Source organism: Schistocerca cancellata, chromosome 3 (assembly GCF_023864275.1).
Source record: "Schistocerca cancellata isolate TAMUIC-IGC-003103 chromosome 3, iqSchCanc2.1, whole genome shotgun sequence".
NCBI lineage: Eukaryota > Metazoa > Arthropoda > Insecta > Orthoptera > Acrididae > Schistocerca > Schistocerca cancellata.
Genome location: NC_064628.1, coordinates 66486497 through 66506277, shown reverse-complemented (window position 1 = coordinate 66506277; position 19781 = coordinate 66486497). Strand labels below are relative to the sequence as shown.

The window sequence follows — 19781 nt, the reverse complement described above, 5'->3', positions numbered from 1 at the left end:
ACATTAGTGACTTGTATGAATCGCCAGTGGCTAAAAATCGTAATGTGATGGCCCATCGAATTCTTGGTGAAACACTGTCTTGGCAGTTGCTATCTTTCTTTACAATAAGAGGTGTAGTTAACTGCAGCAAGTGATTAAAGTCTTCAGTCGACATTCTCGTAAAATTACTAAATAACGCATCATCGTCTGCTTCTAGTTCCTAGGATACTATTTCGTGGACCTTCTTTAAATACTCTTGTCTTCCACCATCGTTCTCTTTTCCTTTGGTTTTCATTTCCGTTGTTAGCTGCATGTGCAAGTACCACGTAGGCCACCGCTGCGATCACTTTATCATCCGTTATACTGCAAGACCGACACACGCGTGGCACAAATTCTGTTGCTTTGGTATAAATTAACCTGCCGCATGCAACATACGCCGCAAGGTGTTGCCTGTTGTAGCATGTTACAAGACGACGCACGCCACATTTCCGTAGCATGCCACAATGTTGCAAGACGTCGCCCCGGGGTAAACGAGGCTTTAGGGCTAGGTCTGTATTGTATGGTGGTTGTGATGTGTTGCGTACGAAATTAAAACCTGCAATCAGATCCAAACGTCGTGGAAAACTGTGAAGAGGTGTCATCCTGCAGCAAGATAACGCTCGCCCACATTCTGCCAAACGGACAGCCGACGCAATAAAGGAGTTGAGATTAGAGGTGCTGGAACATCCACCATACAGTCCAGCCATGGCTCCAAGCGATTTTCACATCTTTGGACCCTTAACGTAAGCACTACAGGGAAGAAGATTTGAAAGTGATGAAGACGTCATTGCTGCGGTGCAAAATTGGTTATAGATGCAACCGAAAAACGTATTTTCTGATTAAATTAAAAAAAACTCGTAAAACGTCGGAAAAACTGCATTGAAGTCCAGGGAGGTTACGTAGAAAAATAACGCATGTTTCAGTTTTCTATCATCAGAATAAGTACAGCTTTTCACAAATGCGCCTTTACTTTTTGAATTCCCTTCGTACACCTGTATGTAGATGATTTTGTAAATAAGCTTTACCTATGATGTACTTTTAAAGATATATCAAGGGATGGTTTTTCTGATAGTGCATACGCGTGAATTGTGAGTTTCGGCATTAACATCTATTTATAAATAACTGTTTAACCATGGGTAACGCCACGGTCCAAGCTAGTAACGTATATAATTATACTAACCCCCTAAGACATCCCCCCCACTGGTAAAAGCACAAATCGCACATTGCTTCCCCCGTGTTCCACTAATGAACCGAAGTCTACCTCCTGCTCTACCCACAACTGAGCCCATGCGACCATTACATTTCATAACCCTGTAAAGTGTTACACATTGGTATTTATATGAGTTGGCCGATTCCAAAGGCGGCTCATTGATATTATAGTCATAGGACACTTCGCGTGGAACTGATAGCCAGAGATGATATCTTACAAGCGTTCTTTTTTCTCCTTAAAATATGACGTGAAGCTGTTGATTTTACTTGTAGGACATATTACACTATTGGTAGTAAATCACTGGGAACATAAACAACCCTTAAACATCTTACAGTAATCATCCGTAGCTACGCAAACTGGAACGCCAACATAAAACTATTTGCAGAAAAAACGGATGTCAAGCGAAGTTTCATTAGAAGGATTATAAGAAAATTAAACTTATAAATCACACGTTTGATCGGTTCTTGAATATTGTTCGTTGGTCTGAAACTCATTTAAGATAGAACTAATAGTAGAGGTAGAAAGATCCAAAGAAGAGCGGCGCGTTTAGTCATGGGTTCGTTTAATAAGCTCAAGGGGAATTCACATAGAACTCCAGCGGCAGACATTAGTAGCCAGAGGTTTATGTTTAAAATTCCAAGGGTACGCTCGACAGAGACTGACGCAGACTGTTTTGTTCGTCCTGTGGCTAAATGTGTGTGTGAAATCTTATGGGACTTAACTGCAAAGGTCATCAGTCCCTATGCTTACACACTACTTAATCTAAATTATCCTAAGGACAAACACACACACCCATGCCCGAGGAAGGACTCGAACCTCCGCCGGGAACAGCTGCACAGTCCATGACTGCAGCGCCTGAGACCGCTCGGCTAATCCCACGTGGCGTCCTGTGGTTAAGTCAATGTACTACATGGCTGAGATTATGTTCTGAAATTTGTGTTGTGGTCTTCAATAGACGCTTTGCATTACTGTTGTGATAAACCTATTATCAAAGCACAAGAAGCTTGTCACAAGTATACGTACTTTGGTGGGAATAAGTATGATGTATTCTGCACTCTGGGATGATCCCTCTTCACGATCGTATGTGCTTGTTTCTGAACAACGGGCTTGGGTATGGAAAGGAAAACAGATATTCAGTATCCTGGAGCAGAGGTGTAGTGATATCCGACATTTGAATTAAAAACATTCTTGGTTGCAACTTATTCTTTTATTAACAACGTGTTTCGCCTTCGTGGGACATCTTCAGATTATCTTAAAATTTTCCTTTTGCAACATACCAAAAATCATAAAATGTCTCTGTGCTAGCCTTGAGCACGCGTCGAATATGATGAACCCGGAGAGGCCTTTTACTTCTCCATCATTTTAAAACCATAAAACGACTCTGTGCTAGATAGATTCCATAGTTCGTCTGTGTACCCGCCGGAAGCTCCTGCTGTGAAGTTACGGCCGCAGCACTGTCTATTACGTAATTCTGAATCATGAACACTTGTACGGACAGTGTCGTGGAGAGAAGTAAATATTTCGTTGAGCACGAATTGGAATCGAGTTAACTGCTGCCTTCAACTAAAACGGTTACTTGACAAAGGCATTCCTCTAACCATGTACTTGTTCAGGACCACGGGACAGAAGAATAATTCGCACTTGTTATATAACAGTAATATCATACAATACAATACGAAGTCCTGTGATTCTGGCGCCACTTAAAATAACGTAATTAAGAAATGTGGCTTCACAGACGCTCTGAGACTGTACATTGGGGGCTTTAACAGAAATTCTGATAGAAACTTGGATGAGACACATCATTTTATTTTCAGTATGCATTGAATTAGAAGCAATATTTTTGAGGTTTTCGTGTCATACTGGTGCTATGTGTAACAATATTATGAAAAGAATAGACTGGCTTCAGCTGCCAGAGACAGTTGTCAAGTTGGTGAGTTGCGTTTGCGCGAGTGTGTGTGTGTGTGTGTGTGTGTGTGTGTGTGTGTGTGCGTGCGTGCGTGCGTGTATTTTTTTCGACAAAGGCCTTGTTGGCCGAAAGCTCATTTTGTGGCAGCGCTTTTGTTGCGCCTATCTGCGACTTAGCATCTCCGCTGTTTGGTGAGTAGCAACTATCCTTTTCATAATATTGTTACATTCCATCCTGGATTTCCCACTGTTTGGTGCTGTGTGTACATCTTCATGATTGATCCCTAATGACTCCGGAACAGTTAGTTTAAAAATGAGGCGATACGCTCTTCTGCCTCATCCTTGTAATTCATGTATACTAAACCATTCCTTTCTACCATTCCACAAAACAGATTTTTATTTTTATTATGTTAGATGACGATCAATTTGGCTTTAGGAAAGGCAGAGGCACCAGAGAGTAATTCTGACGTTGCGGATGGTAATGGAAGAAAGACTAAAGAAAAATCAAGACACCTTCATTGGGTTTGTCGACCTATAAAAAGCGTTCAACAATGTAAAATCGTGCAAGATGTTCGAACTTCTGAGAAAAATAGGGGAAGCTATGGGGAGAGACGGGTAATATACAATATGTACAAGACCCTGTCAGGAAGGTCGCAGTTCGTAGTAATAGACGGCAAATCATCGAGTAAAACTGGAGTGATATCAGCTGTTCCCCAGGGAAGCGTCCTGGGACCTATGCTGTTCCTGATCTATATAAATGACCTGGTGACAATGTGAGCAGTTCTCTTAGGTTGTTCGCAGATGATGCTGTAATTTACCGTCTAGTAAGGTCATCAGAAGACCAGTATCAGTTGCAAAGCGATTTAGAAAAGATTGCTGTATGGTGTGGCAGGTGGCAGTTGACGCTAAATAACGAAAAGTGTGAGGTGATCCACATGAGTTCCAAAAGTAATCCGTTGGAATTCGATTACTCGATAAATAATACAATTCTCAAGGCTGTCAATTCAACTAAGTACGTGGGTGTTACGAACAACTTCAGTTGGAAAGACCACATAGATAATATTGTGGGGAAGGCGAGCCAAATGTTGCGTTTCATTGGCAGGACACTTAGAAGATGCAACAAGTCCACTAAAGAGACAGCTTGCACTACACTCGTTCGTCCTCTGTTAGAATATTGCTGCGCGGTGTGGGATCCTTAGCAGGTGGGATTGACGGAGGACATCGAAAGGGTGCAAAAAAGGGCAGCTCGTTTTGTGTTATCACGTAATAGGGGAGAGAGTGTGGCAGATATCATACGCGAGTTGGGATGGAAGTCATTAAAGCAAAGACGTTCTTCGTTGCGGCGAGATCTATTTACGACATTTCAGTCACCAACTTTCTCTTCCGAATGCGAAAATATTTTGTTGAGCCCAACCTACATAGGTAGGAATGATCATCAAAATAAAATAAGAGAAATGAGAGCTTGAACAGAAAGGTTTAGGTGTTCGTTTTTCCCGCGCGCTGTGCGGGAGTGGAATGGTAGAGAGATAGTATGATTGTGGTTCGATGAACCCTCTGCCAAGCACTTAAATGTGAATTGCAGGGTAATCATGTAGATGTAGATGTAGATGGAGACCCAAGAGGGAATAATAGGAGCGTCTGCCAAGAAAGCAGGAGATCCCGGGTTCGAGTCCCGGTCGGGGCACACATTTTCAGCTGTCCACATCGAGGTATATCAACAACACCTGTCGGCAGCTGAGGGTTTCAGTTAGTCATCATTTATTCCAGGGAAAAGCTGCTCGGTCATCAACAGTATTCTGTTCTTTCGAGAACAGTTACTGTCTTCATATATATAGTTAAAGGCTACCCAGCCGTTGACCTTCGTCTGTGCGAGTGCGCACAGGGTGCCCAAACTCTTACGGGAATCGCCAAAGCGTGCGCGAGTAATGAGTGGATGGGCAAATGTCTATAAGGTACATTACATATGTAGAATTGTGGGCAGTTGGGAATTTGAGTCTCACGGGAAGCGTGCAAGGGATAAGTCCCTGTAGTCGCGTTATTCATCTGTGTCCTCGGTGGCTCAGATGGATAGAACGTCTGCCAAGAAAGCAGGAGATGCCGGGTTCGAGTCCCGGTCGGGGCACACATTTTCAGCTGTCCACATCGAGGTATATCAACAACACCTGTCGGCAGCTGAGGGTTTCAGTTAGTCATCATTTATTCCAGGGAAAAGCTGCTCGGTCATCAACAGTATTCTGTTCTTTCGAGAACAGTTACTGTCTTCATATATACACTCCTGGAAATGGAAAAAAGAACACATTGACACCGGTGTGTCAGACCCACCATACTTGCTCCGGACACTGCGAGAGGGCTGTACAAGCAATGATCACACGCACGGCACAGCGGACACACCAGGAAACGCGGTGTTGGCCGTCGAATGGCGCTAGCTGCGCAGCATTTGTGCACCGCCGCCGTCAGTGTCAGCCAGTTTGCCGTGGCATACGGAGCTCCATCGCAGTCTTTAACACTGGTAGCATGCCGCGACAGCGTGGACGTGAACCGTATGTGCAGTTGACGGACTTTGAGCGAGGGCGTATAGTGGGCATGCGGGAGGCCGGGTGCACGTACCGCCGAATTGCTCAACACGTGGGGCGTGAGGTCTCCACAGTACATCGATGTTGTCGCCAGTGGTCGGCGGAAGGTGCACGTGCCCGTCGACCTGGGACCGGACCGCAGCGACGCACGGATGCACGTCAAGACCGTAGGATCCTACGCAGTGCCGTAGGGGACCGCACCGCCACTTCCCAGCAAATTAGGGACACTGTTGCTCCTGGGGTATCGGCGAGGACCATTCGCAACCGTCTCCATGAAGCTGGGCTACGGTCCCGCACACCGTTAGGCCGTCTTCCGCTCACGCCCCAACATCGTGCAGCCCGCCTCCAGTGGTGTCGCGACAGGCGTGAATGGAGGGACGAATGGAGACGTGTCGTCTTCAGCGATGAGAGTCGCTTCTGCCTTGGTGCCAATGATGGTCGTATGCGTGTTTGGCGCCGTGCAGGTGAGCGCCACAATCAGGACTGCATACGACCGAGGCACACAGAGCCAACACCCGGCATCATGGTGTGGGGAGCGATCTCCTACACTGGCCGTACACCACTGGTGATCGTCGAGGGGACACTGAATAGTGCACGGTACATCCAAACCGTCATCGAACCCATCGTTCTACCATTCCTAGACCGGCAAGGGAACTTGCTGTTCCAACAGGACAATGCACGTCCGCATGTATCCCGTGCCACCCAACGTGCTCTAGAAGGTGTAAGTCAACTACCCTGGCCAGCAAGATCTCCGGATCTGTCCCCCATTGAGCATGTTTGGGACTGGATGAAGCGTCGTCTCACGCGGTCTGCACGTCCAGCACGAACGCTGGTCCAACTGAGGCGCCAGGTGGAAATGGCATGGCAAGCCGTTCCACAGGACTACATCCAGCATCTCTACGATCGTCTCCATGGGAGAATAGCAGCCTGCATTGCTGCGAAAGGTGGATATACACTGTACTAGTGGCGACATTGTGCATGCTCTGTTGCCTGTGTCTATGTGCCTGTGGTTCTGTCAGTGTGATCATGTGATGTATCTGACCCCAGGAATGTGTCAATAAAGTTTTCCCTTCCTGGGACAATGAATTCACGGTGTTCTTATTTCAATTTCCAGGAGTGTATAATCTCAGGTAGATCGTGCGCCTTCCCCATTCAACACACGGACTGCACGCTCACTGATACTACATGCACCGTGCGTGTGTCAGACCAGCAATCATTCCTCGGCAGGTGACGCTGCTATCGCCTGGGCGGGTTTATATAAACGGTTGGTCGGTGATCAAATGTTCTGGGTGATTACTGTATTTCCGCGCCGGCCGATGTGGCCCAGCGGTTCTAGGCGCTACAGTCTGGAACCGCGAGACCGCTACGGTCGCATGTTCGAATCCTGCCTCGGGAATGGGTGTGTGTGATGTCCTTAGGTTAGTTAGGTTTAAGTAGTTCTAAGTTCTAGGGGACTGATGACCTCAGACGTTAAGTCCCATAGTGCTCAGAGCCATTCGAACCATTTTTGTATTTCCGCCAAGAGGGTGAGAATGAGTGTAATAAACTTATTTAGTCTTTTATCGCTAATGAAGAAAGGGGATGCTAGAGTGCTAATATTTTATTTTGGTACATCATTTATTAAAGTTATTTCAGAAACCCACTAAATTTCTGGAATCTGAATACATAAATCCTTTATAATTAAATACTGAATCACGTAAGAACGTTTCTATCTTCGGAGAAAACGCTAACCAAGAGATGTTAAAACTAAGTGAGATTGAGAGGAATAAATTCAAGAATGAATCCTTCGTAGCCTTCCAGAGGGTCGACGATTATCTTAAAAAGTGATTTGACTGTTTAAGATTTTCAGTTACGTTGATGTAGGAAAAGTAACTCCTACATATGAAAAATATATACAAGCATCAAAGGTGGTGCGTGTTGATGAAGACATTGATAAAGAAATTTTAACAGAGATCTGTATACTGAATAAAAATTTGGAACAATTACAAAGTCAGGCTTCTACGTCCTCAAACTCGTTTTCATGGAAAACGTTTTTAAACAGAGAAGAAGCGCCTAACATAAAAATTATCAAAAGGATAATGGCAGTTCCATACAGCAATTCCGTATGGAAAGAGTCTTCAGTCACACGAATCATTTATGGTCTGACACTTGACACAAATTGAGTGTCGATATCATAAAAGCAGAATTATGCATGCGTTATAATTTGAAGTTTGCAACATGCAACTACTTTTTCCAAAAAATTAAAGATAATAAAAATCTGTTGAAACCCGCAACTAGCTATAATAAACATAATTTTTTATATTTACTAAGTTTTTTATTGTGTTCAGCCTCAGGCCTTTGCTCAGTAAATCCTTTCGCCTTGCAGTGTGCGGTAATTTCGTCAGTTTAATCTGGCAACTCTCATCCTGGCAGATATTAATGTGGACTTCCATGACCAGCCCTCCCCTTGCTCCCCTGTCATCCTTTTCGTCATTCTTGCTCACGTCACGACGACGTCACGATTCCAATCTGATCTGCGATCACAGGAATGAATGTATTTCAACGAATTACTGTTCCTTGTAAATGATATTGTCGTTTGTAAAGTATTTTCCTCCACCCACACAATGAAGAAAACTTTAATCGAACCTACTGTACAAGTCATTGCTGTAGTACATGTTTCTTTGTCTGAACCGTTAATTGCAATAATACGAAAACAAATATGACGTATTCTGTGTGAAACCATTTAAATGTGGCACGAACTGAACTGAACCAACCGGCGTGTATTTTATGTACTATATTCAAAGTAAACCATATTCTGAAAATTTTAACATAATATTCCAAATAACCTGACATGATGTAAACCAAGATTGAAAGTTTCACTCGTGGTTTCCCTTAGTTCCCCACGAGACTTGTCTGAACAGGGAAACATCAGTTAAATTTCATCCAAGGTGCAAGATTCCTAACCTTGTGGAATTAGCACTAGTTACTAGAGTAGGCTAAATCAATTTTGGGAAAGTAGTCGTAGCCAAATATTGTAAACTGTATGTCAAAGCATGTGTCATGCTAAACGGATGCAATTTTTCATTCGATCGCAGCAATAATTAAGAAAATATACTGTCGCGTAATAATTATTTACTCGTCAAGAGAAAACTTTAATAATCACATGTCTATTGTTGAAATATTAATCCATCACGGAAATGAATTATTGACGTATCTAATAAACTTACAAAATAGATATATGTGTGCCTTATGAAAAAATAAGCGTGACTGAAACCTATGAACCTCGTCCTATCCTTAAGGTGAACCTCATTCATAGTAATTAATGTAGTATGACCAGAAAACGATTTTTGACATTCAAGGGAAATTGATTGACCTTAAGTGTAAAGGTTGTAGTCACAGAATAGTACCAGAAATATTAATTCCTTTATATTCCTTGGTTCCATTTGTGGCTCTGTAATGTCTCATGACAGTAATTAATGTGTTTTGCGTTGGTCAGAGTAACTGTTTATTAGCAGAAGAAGAATTCCACTGCAACTGCACAAAGTGCGACGTGCTATACAAAGTGTCTCACCTAACTCTGCCATCTCAAATATCTCTTGAACAACAATAGGTATTCAAAAATGGTTTTCCCCAGCACGAACGTGCGGCAGGGGCTTAGGAAACCAAATACTATGCGAAATTTTAAAACGTGAGCAACTTGTGTATTTTTAAATGGACACCTCCTATTATTTCGTATGCAATCACAAGCATGAAAAATCACAGAAATAATGGCGTTGGTTGCATAGAAATACGTCAATTACATCCCGAGAAATTGCGAAGCGAAGTTGACGCTTGAAATAAATGAAGCGCACAGCTAGCGCACGTCCTGAGACTCAAGCGTGCACCTAACGCTTCCTGTGCCAGGGGCTCACACAGTGGGAAGGTATGCACAATCCACAAAAATAAACAAGTAACTCGTAAAGCACAAAGTTACGTTTTTCAAATTGTAAATGTATGTTTACTCTAGGTAGATGACAATTAGAGCTACAAATACACTCCTGGAAATGGAAAAAAGAACACATTGACACCGGTGTGTCAGACCCACCATACTTGCTCCGGACACTGTGAGAGGGCTGTACAAGCAATGATCACACGCACGGCACAGCGGACACACCAGGAACCGCGGTGTTGGCCGTCGAATGGCGCTAGCTGCGCAGCATTTGTGCACCGCCGCCGTCAGTGTCAGCCAGTTTGCCGTGGCATACGGAGCTCCATCGCAGTCTTTAACACTGGTAGCATGCCGCGACAGCGTGGACGTGAACCGTATGTGCAGTTGACGGACTTTGAGCGAGGGCGTATAGTGGGCATGCGGGAGGCCGGGTGGACGTACCGCCGAATTGCTCAACACGTGGGGCGTGAGGTCTCCACAGTACATCGATGTTGTCGCCAGTGGTCGGCGGAAGGTGCACGTGCCCGTCGACCTGGGACCGGACCGCAGCGACGCACGGATGCACGCCAAGACCGTAGGATGCTACGCAGTGCCGTAGGGGACCGCACAGCCACTTCCCAGCAAATTAGGGACACTGTTGCTCCTGGGGTATCGGCGAGAACCATTCGCAACCGTCTCCATGAAGCTGGGCTACGGTCCCGCACACCGTTAGGCCGTCTTCCGCTCACGCCCCAACATCGTGCAGCCCGCCTCCAGTGGTGTCGCGACAGGCGTGAATGGAGGGACGAATGGAGACGTGTCGTCTTCAGCGATGAGAGTCGCTTCTGCCTTGGTGCCAATGATGGTCGTATGCGTGTTTGGCGCCGTGCAGGTGAGCGCCACAATCAGGACTGCATACGACCGAGGCACACAGGGCCAACACCCGGCATCATGGTGTGGGGAGCAATCTCCTACACTGGCCGTACACCACTGGTGATCGTCGAGGGGACACTGAATAGTGCACGGTGCAGCCAAACCGTCATCGAAGCCATCGTTCTACCATTCCTAGACCGGCAAGGGAACTTGCTGTTCCAACAGGACAATGCACGTCCGCATGTATCCCGTGCCACCCAACGTGCTCTAGAAGGTGTAAGTCAACTACCCTGGCCAGCAAGATCTCCGGATCTGTCCCCCATTGAGCATGTTTGGGACTGGATGAAGCGTCGTCTCACGCGGTCTGCACGTCCAGCACGAACGCTGGTCCAACTGAGGCGCCAGGTGGAAATGGCATGGCAAGCCGTTCCACAGGACTACATCCAGCATCTCTACGATCGTCTCCATGGGAGAATAGCAGCCTGCATTGCTGCGAAAGGTGGATATACACTGTACTAGTGCCGATATTGTGCATGCTCTGTTGCCTGTGTCTATGTGCCTGTGGTTCTGTCAGTGTGATCATGTGATGTATCTGACCCCAGGAATGTGTCAATAAAGTTTCCCTTTCCTGGGACAATGAATTCACGGTGTTCTTATTTCAATTTCCAGGAGTGTAGAAATGGTTCAAATGGCTCTGAGCACTATGGGACTTAACATCTGAGGTATTCAGTCCCCTAGAACTTAGAACTACTTAAACCTAACTAACCTAAGGACATCACACACATCCATGCCCGAGGGAGGATTCGAACCTGCGACCGTAGCGGTCGTGCGGTTCCAGTCTGAAGCGCCTAGAACCGCTCGGTCACTGCGGCCGGCCTACAAATAGAGATAACACACTTGAATTCACTTTACTAAATACATTTACTAGTGCCCTGTCGCCCACAGAAACTGTATTGTTGCGCATTACATCCAGCATAGAAAATACACCCACATCTTGACCAAGGAAACTGTGTCACGTCGACATATGCTCGAAGTGCCCTCCGTTTGCATGACTACACGTTTGCAGACGGGTAACGAGAGACTGTTGCACAGATTGTAAAGTTTCTACAGATATTGCCGCACACACCACAGTAATATGATGCTGCATATCCTCTACTGTCGTTTGGAGACCTTGATACACTCTGTCTCTCATTGCGCCCCAGACAAAGAAGTCTAATGGCGTGAAGTCGGGGGACCGTGCTGGCCATTGCACAGTACCTCCCCGCCCCATCCACCTATTTGGAAATGTCGCATCAAGAACGTCTCTGGGAATTTTTGCATTGTGTGCGGGGCATCCATCATGTAGGAACAACATTGATAGAAGTTTCCAATCCTAGGTCCTCCATGAGGAGCGCTAGTGTGTGTTGAAGAAATGATGCGCATCGCTGTCCATTCAATGTTCCGCGGAAAAAGTAGGGACCTACAATAAAGTCAGCAGTGATACCGCACCAAACATTGACACTCCACTGTCGTTGATGAGCAACTTGGCAAATCCAGTGTGGATTTTGCACGGACCAGTAGTGCATGTTCCGCAGATTCACACTACCATGATTACAAATGAAGCCTCGACCGTAAAAACGTATTGCTTAGGAATACTGGATTACCTTCCAACTGCTGAAGTGCAAAACGACAGAATGCAATGCGGGATTCAAAATCATTCCCGTACAGTTCTTGGTGCAGTGAGATATGAAACAGATGAAACCGATGCCGGTGCAAGATTCTGCACACACTACAGTTGCTTATTCCTACACCTCGTGCAATTTCTCGTACACCCACCTGAGCATTGTACGCTGCAGCAGCCAAGCCAGAACAGCAATTTCATTTCCATTGCCGATCGCTGGCGTTGTACGTCGACGTTTTGTGGGAGCCCAGTTTTCTGTTTCCGTGAGTGTCTTGCAGATGTTGCCAATGGTTCGACGTGACGGACACCGCCGATCAGCAAACAGTGTCACACCTGCGGTTGCATATCTGTGACATTCGCCATACATTAAAATAATATCTAGTTTTTCTTCATTACTGAAAGCCGGCATATCGAGTATATGACGGCAAATGTAACAAGCCACAAGGAAACAGGTTTTAGTGTGGCAACTTGCGTGAATTACGTTACAGTGTGAGAGCAGTTCAGCAGACAAGATTAGGAGACACTTGTACACTGAAGGTAGAGCATGCCGTGGTGATATTGGTATGTTTACGGAAGGATACAGGCGCCAGTGCAAGTAACCCCTGCTCTGAGCACAGTACTACATGCGATGCATTACGTCAGAAACTGTGACGCCGTTGCTATCCTTACAAGCCACATATTTCAGAACTTATGACGATTAGAAACTTGAAACCAAGTGTGTTACCACTAATTGTACCTCTGGTTGTCATTTCGCAACAATAAATATTATGTGCAGGGCATCCATCATTTTGATGCCATATTATTTGACACATTATAAAAGGTGGACCGGTTCAATATGGTACAGCTCAAGAAGGGGTTAAACTATCCCCCTTTAGGAGTGCCATCAATGACATATGGGTCAATGATGTGTTGTCATACAGTACCACACCATACATTAACTCTCCACTGACGTAGTACGTCAATCACATCACGATTACCGGCAGCGTGAGGTGCACGATTGAGTCTCAGGACGTGCGCTAGCTGTGTGCTTCATTTATTTCAAGCGCCATCTTCGCTTCGCAATGTCTCGGGATGTAATTGACATATTGCGATGCACCCAGCGCCATTATTTTTTTTTTTTTTTATTTTTCGTGCTATTGATTGCATACAAAATAATGGGGGTGTCCATTTAAAAATGCACGAGTTTGTGTTGAAAATAGTCTTTTTTTACGTTTTAAAACTTCGCATTGTATTTGGTGTCTTAAGCCCCTGCCGTACGTACATGCTGGTGAAAACCATTTTTGAATATCTATTGTTGTTCCAGAGATATTTGAGGTGGCAGAGTTAGGTGCGTTATCCTGTATATTTAATTTGTCTACGTTTAGAAATAAACCTATCTTAACATTGGATTTTTCTCAATTTTTTAATCAAGATTCAAAGTAATTAAAGTAACGTTTGTTCCAGAAATTGTTGCTGTTTATCGTCTTGCAATAAAGGACCTGCAACTTTGGATCCGTGTTTGGAAATTGTTTTCAAATATAGGATTCAAATAAAAATACAATACATATCGGTGCTGACTATTAGCTTGAAATAATATTGTGCCCTGCACATCGCGCGATATTCTTCCAGCTGTGACTTACCTGCTCTCAACTCCAAAATAAAATAATAGTAAAGAAACGAGATTTTCTCTTGAGGAAAGCTTACGAATCAGATTTCCAAATATATAAAAATGTTGTATGTGTGTCGCATCTAGCAGGCAAACTGTAAGAATAAAGTAATAGCGAAATAATTCATTCTTAGTCTTTGTTTTCGTCTGTAAAGCCACATTTCTTAATTACGATATTTTAAACTAAACACATTTTGATGGCCCCCTATGAACGACGAAACCGTCAACACACCACTAGCCAAGTAGATCTGAAACAAGTACTACGTTGCTGAAATATTTAGTATACTGATTAACAAAAATACTGAAGCTTTTTTAGTGCTTTATCATGCCTCATTATATCATTCGTGAGAGAATGACACACAAAATACCTAATTCATAAATAGGATCTATTTGTCGTCTCGTTGCAGCACCCAGTGAACAACATTCAATCGCTGAGTGTGTGTTCGTTTACATCAGGACAAGAGTAGATGCCCTAACCACGGCGAGAAGCAGGGCCGGTTTAAGACCCAAACTACACAAGAGGACAGGGCTGCCGGAGGGGCCGCAACTGTCAGACTTTGTACAGGACATATCACAATTAGTAGCGGCCGTTCAAGGCGCCAAGCCAAGAGGAGCAACATTCCTATACAGTGCGTAACATGATTGCTAGCGAAAACTGACGTTGATGAAAATGTACGAAGGAAAAAGAGGGGTGAAGGGCGTGTAACGTTCAGTCGTTTGTGTGGAAAATGTTCTGAAACCGACCCTGGCCACAGTAGTCGAACTACGGAGAACAGGTGCAATATTAAACGACTGCAGAGAACAGTAGAACTCATCGCCACAATCTGTTTAAAAAGTTGGGTGTTACAGCTGCACCATCTCAGCACATCTACCAATACATTAAGAACATAAAGTACTACTAATTATTACACTAACTGCTGTATTCATGATAAAGGAACAAGTGCCAGAATTAACTTACATATATTGAGCAAAACTAAACGAAAAAACACAATGTAGTATTTTCTACCAGGAAACAAAACTCTACAGTAAATTACTCAAGGAAATTAAAGAGGTAACTAAGATGGATATGTTTTTATATGAAAAAATCTACTACCCAACATAAATTTATAAAACTGAGAATTTTATTAGTCAGGTGACCGCTTTCGATCATGTTACGATTATCATCAGACCGACAGCGGTCACATGATTAACAAAATTTTGAATTTTAACAACATCCATCTGTTCGTAGACTGTTCTCAGATAGAAACTTTTATTCTAACTTTTTAACGCTGTTTCCCCAGAAAAATAATGCTAAAGATCCTTAAAATTGGTACGTTTAAACAGGCTGGTAAAGTACAGCTCTTAAATAATGCATACTATACAGTAAATAATTACTTAAATGACACAAAATAGGGCTTGTAAAAAGTTTTATCCTTGGTAAAAAAAACTCAAAACATAATAAAAATCTCAATCATTAATCGGTATACTTTTTAAAAGAAGTGATTTGGGCTCTATCAAGCCACGGCATGTTATAGTCCACACAACAGTGTGGGGAAAAAGCAAGATGTGATGGCGTCCTAATAGGAGTTTCGCATAATCACAGTAGGTACGTGTAAAGTTCATATGTAGCATGGAAAATGTGCAATCTTAATCAGGGCTATGTCATTGCGGCAGTGTACATAATACTTTAAAATACGTTATTTAACTACTGGAGTACGGGGTCTGCGTCTTAAAATCAAATTCAATGCATTTCAAAGAACATAACCGCGTCGTCTTTTTTTCTGAAGAAGTGTATGCGGAAGATATCCGAAGGAAAAAGCTAATCTCAACTTCTTGAGCTCAAAATTTATTAGGAAGGGATGCTGACTCAAAGTTTCAGACAGATAAATGAGAACGCCGAAGGAATGTAATCGAATGGTAGGTGTTGGTTCAAATGGCTCTGAGCACTATGGGACTTAACATCTGAGGTCATCAGTCCCCTAGAACTTAGAACTAATTAAACCTAACTAACCTAAGGACATCACACACATCCATGCCCGAGGCAGAATTCGAACCTGCGACCGTAGCAGTCTCGCGGTTCCAGACTGTAGCGCCTAGAACCGCTCGGCCACCCCGGCCGGCATGGTAGGTGTGTCATGTCGAAAGCGAGGGTGTCAGTCGAAAACGAGGGTGTTCAGCATTTGGAGCAAGTGCAGTGCCTTCAGTCACTAGTGCGGAGATGTGACTAAGTTAAAGTGAAAATAAACCACTTCCATAAGTAATTCCATAAGTTATAATAAGCGTGCCTTTTGCCTGTGGCGTGCCTGTTACTGATGAGCGCAGCAGCTGGGTACTCACCGAGCAGGCCCTCCTTGGCCAGGATCTTGTCCCACTCCTCGTCGGTGTTGATCTCCGCCTGCAGCTGCACAATCGCCCCCTTCTTGCCGGCCATCCTCCTGCCGACCCCCGCCTGCGCAACACAAACATAAGCGAGCCGGTCAGACACGGTTTCTCGCGCGGCCGAAGCATCTGCGAGCAGCCGGGGCGCGGGGCCGCAGCCTCCGCCGCCAGATCGCGCCTAACCGGGTTCTTCTTCTTCTTTTTCTTCTCCTTCTTCCTGAAGAGAGCCATGGCTGCAGGTCGCGCACTCCCGCCGATCGGGTGACACAGCGGAGATGAAGGCACAGTGTCGCAGACACTGCCGATGCGGGCGGGGCAGGGAAGCGCTCATATTTATATACCAGCCGGTGCCAGCCAATTATGACGCAAGAGCAAGTTTATACTAATGGGCGGCTGCGAGGCAAAAAGGGACTAATGACGGAACGGGGCAAGTTGTGACTCGTACCATTGTGTGCGACCGGCGCACGCGAGGCCGCCGCTAATGCCGACCAGAGTAACGAGCGGCCAGACATGCGAGCCGCGCGCGCGCCCTTATATATATATGTATAACGAGCCCTAGTCTACTCACTCACAGCGGGCTCCCTCGGCGATACCCGAAACGCGCTTGCGCCTCGATTTCTTCGCTTTTTTTACGCCGCCGAGAACGTCACGGATTCGATATGGCGGCACGCGCTGGAGAGAGGGTTGTTACATCGTTTCCCGTGGCAACCGGCCTTCCGCCGGGCGCGAGCCACCTCGCAAATCGTTCCGACCGGACGCGACGATCGCGTTTTTCGATACTTTCCCTGCTCAGATTTGTACCTGTCGGCGATAACGCCAGCGAAAGTAAAATCGAAGAGATATACGGCCAAACTTCCCTTTTTAGCTTAACCTTGAAACCGCACCGAAGAATACCAGCGAAACAACCCAACTTAACCCTACTACTGTTAACCACTGAAACTGCTACACAAATTAACGCGGAGGTCACAGTGGACTACGAGGGTGAGTCAAATTAAAACTTAAATTTGTAATAACAAATCGAAATTTCACGTCGTTATCCTGTAAATTGGTAAGCGTGCTACCAACAGCGTGCAGAATGGCCTGTAGGTGGCAGCATAGTGCAGATGCACACATACTTTCGCAGTATTAGTATGAAGATGGCCGCCCCACTTGCGACTTGTACCAGGAAAGAACAGCGTTCTGTTATTCGATTTTTGCGTAGTTAAGGTGTGAAACCTATTGAAATTGATCGACGAATGAAGGATCACTACGGTGATGCATGCTTGTCATAGCAGCAAGTCTACGAATCGAATAGGAAGTTCGCAAATGGTATGAATTCAGTGGAAGATGGCTCTGAGCACTATGGGACTTAACTTCTGAAGTCATCAGTCCCCTAGAACTTAGAACTACTTAAACCTAACTAACCTAAGGACACCACACACATCTATGCCCGAGGCAGGATTCGAACCTGCGACTGTAGCGGTCGCATGGTTCCAGACTGAAGCGCCTAGAACCGCTCGGCCAAAACGGTCGGTTCAGTGGAAGATGCTCCTCGTCCAGGTCAGGCACAACGAGTTATGACCAGAGGGACCACTGTCACCAGTGCATCATACATAGATCTCCTAAAAAATCATCTGCGGCCTGTAATCAAATCAAAGCGACGTGGATTGCTGTCAGCAGGTGTCCTTTTGGAACATAACTATGCAAGGCCCCACACTGCCCACACAACAGTTGCAACAATCACAGACCTGCATTTTGGGTGTCTTCCTCATCCACCAAACTCACCACACCTTGCCCCAAGTGATTTCCATATGTTTGGACCACTCAAAGACGCAATGGGAAGAAAGAAGTTCCATTGTGATGAAAAGGTACGCCACGCGGTGCATGAGTGGTTGTGCGGACTACCAAAAGAATTTTTTTCTAAAGGAATTTATGCACATTGTAAGCTCTGGAGGACTTGCGTTGAGCGTGGGGAAGATTATGTTGAAAAGTGATACAGCTTTGTACCACTCCTGCACAATAAATAATATTTTTAAAAAAATATTTAAGGTTCTCATTTGACTCACCCTCGTATTTGGTCGGTGCATAAGGTCGTAGCGTTTTTGTTTTGCATGTTCGTATTCCCGTTGATATGGGTTTATTTAGCGATTGTCATTTTTTTTTGTAGTTCACTATTGCTATTTGAGTTTACATATACACTCCTGGAAATGGAAAAAAGAACACATTGACACCGGTGTGTCAGACCCACCATACTTGCTCCGGACACTGCGAGAGGGCTGTACAAGCAATGATCACACGCACGGCACAGCGGACACACCAGGAACCGCGGTGTTGGCCGTCGAATGGCGCTAGCTGCGCAGCATTTGTGCACCGCCGCCGTCAGTGTCAGCCAGTTTGCCGTGGCATACGGAGCTCCATCGCAGTCTTTAACATTGGTAGCATGCCGCGACAGCGTGGACGTGAACCGTATGTGCAGTTGACGGACTTTGAGCGAGGGCGTATAGTGGGCATGCGGGAGGCCGGGTGGACGTAGCGCCGAATTGCTCAACACGTGGGGCGTGAGGTCTCCACAGTACATCGATGTTGTCGCCAGTGGTCGGCGGAAGGTGCACGTGCCCGTCGACCTGGGACCGGACCGCAGCGACGCACGGATGCACGCCAAGACCGTAGGATCCTACGCAGTGCCGTAGGGGACCGCACCGCCACTTCCCAGCAAATTAGGGACACTGTTGCTCCTGGGGTATCGGCGAGGACCATTCGCAACCGTCTCCATGAAGCTGGGCTACGGTCCCGCACACCGTTAGGCCGTCTTCCGCTCACGCCCCAACATCGTGCAGCCCGCCTACAGTGGTGTCGCGACAGGCGTGAATGGAGGGACGAATGGAGACGTGTCGTCTTCAGCGATGAGAGTCGCTTCTGCCTTGGTGCCAATGATGGTCGTATGCGTGTTTGGCGCCGTGCAGGTGAGCGCCACAATCAGGACTGCATACGACCGCGGCACACAGGGCCAACACCCGGCATCATGGTGTGGGGAGCGATCTCCTACACTGGCCGTACACCACTGGTGATCGTCGAGGGGACACTGAATAGTGCACGGTACATCCAAACCGTCATCGAACCCATCGTTCTACCAGTCCTAGACCGGCAAGGGAACTTGCTGTTCCAACAGGACAATGCACGTCCGCATGTATCCCGTGCCACCCAACGTGCTCTAGAAGGTGTAAGTCAACTACTCTGGCCAGCAAGATCTCCGGATCTGTCCCCCATTGAGCATGTTTGGGACTGGATGAAGCGTCGTCTCACGCGGTCTGCACGTCCAGCACGAACGCTGGTCCAACTGAGGCGCCAGGTGGAAATGGCATGGCAAGCCGTTCCACAGGACTACATCCAGCATCTCTACGATCGTCTCCATGGGAGAATAGCAGCCTGCATTGCTGCGAAAGGTGGATATACACTGTACTAGTGCCAACATTGTGCATGCTCTGTTGCCTGTGTCTATGTGCCTGTGGTTCTGTCAGTGTGATCATGTGATGTATCTGACCCCAGGAATGTGTCAATAAAGTTTCCCCTTCCTGGGACAATGAATTCACGGTGTTCTTATTTCAATTTCCAGGAGTGTAGTAATTTTGTCACCTGAAGGTAGTGAGTGGAGCTGCGCATTCTAGAAAACGGAG

The 19781-nt window shown here is 45.7% G+C and overlaps 1 protein-coding gene across 1 annotated transcript in view; it reads right to left on the bottom strand.

Moving 5' to 3' along the window:
- Positions 1 to 16426, bottom strand: part of LOC126176099 (thioredoxin domain-containing protein 3 homolog) — a gene marked incomplete at its 3' end in the record, with an annotated part of 221543 nt that extends 205117 nt beyond the window's left edge. The window contains exons 1-2 of the mRNA XM_049923236.1: positions 16312 to 16426; positions 16087 to 16198 (exon numbers count right to left, since the gene is read on the bottom strand). Coding sequence (XP_049779193.1) covers positions 16087 to 16198; positions 16312 to 16359 — 160 coding nt within the window. The remainder of the gene's footprint in view (positions 1 to 16086; positions 16199 to 16311) is intronic.
- Between the last annotated feature and the right edge of the window lie 3355 nt (positions 16427 to 19781).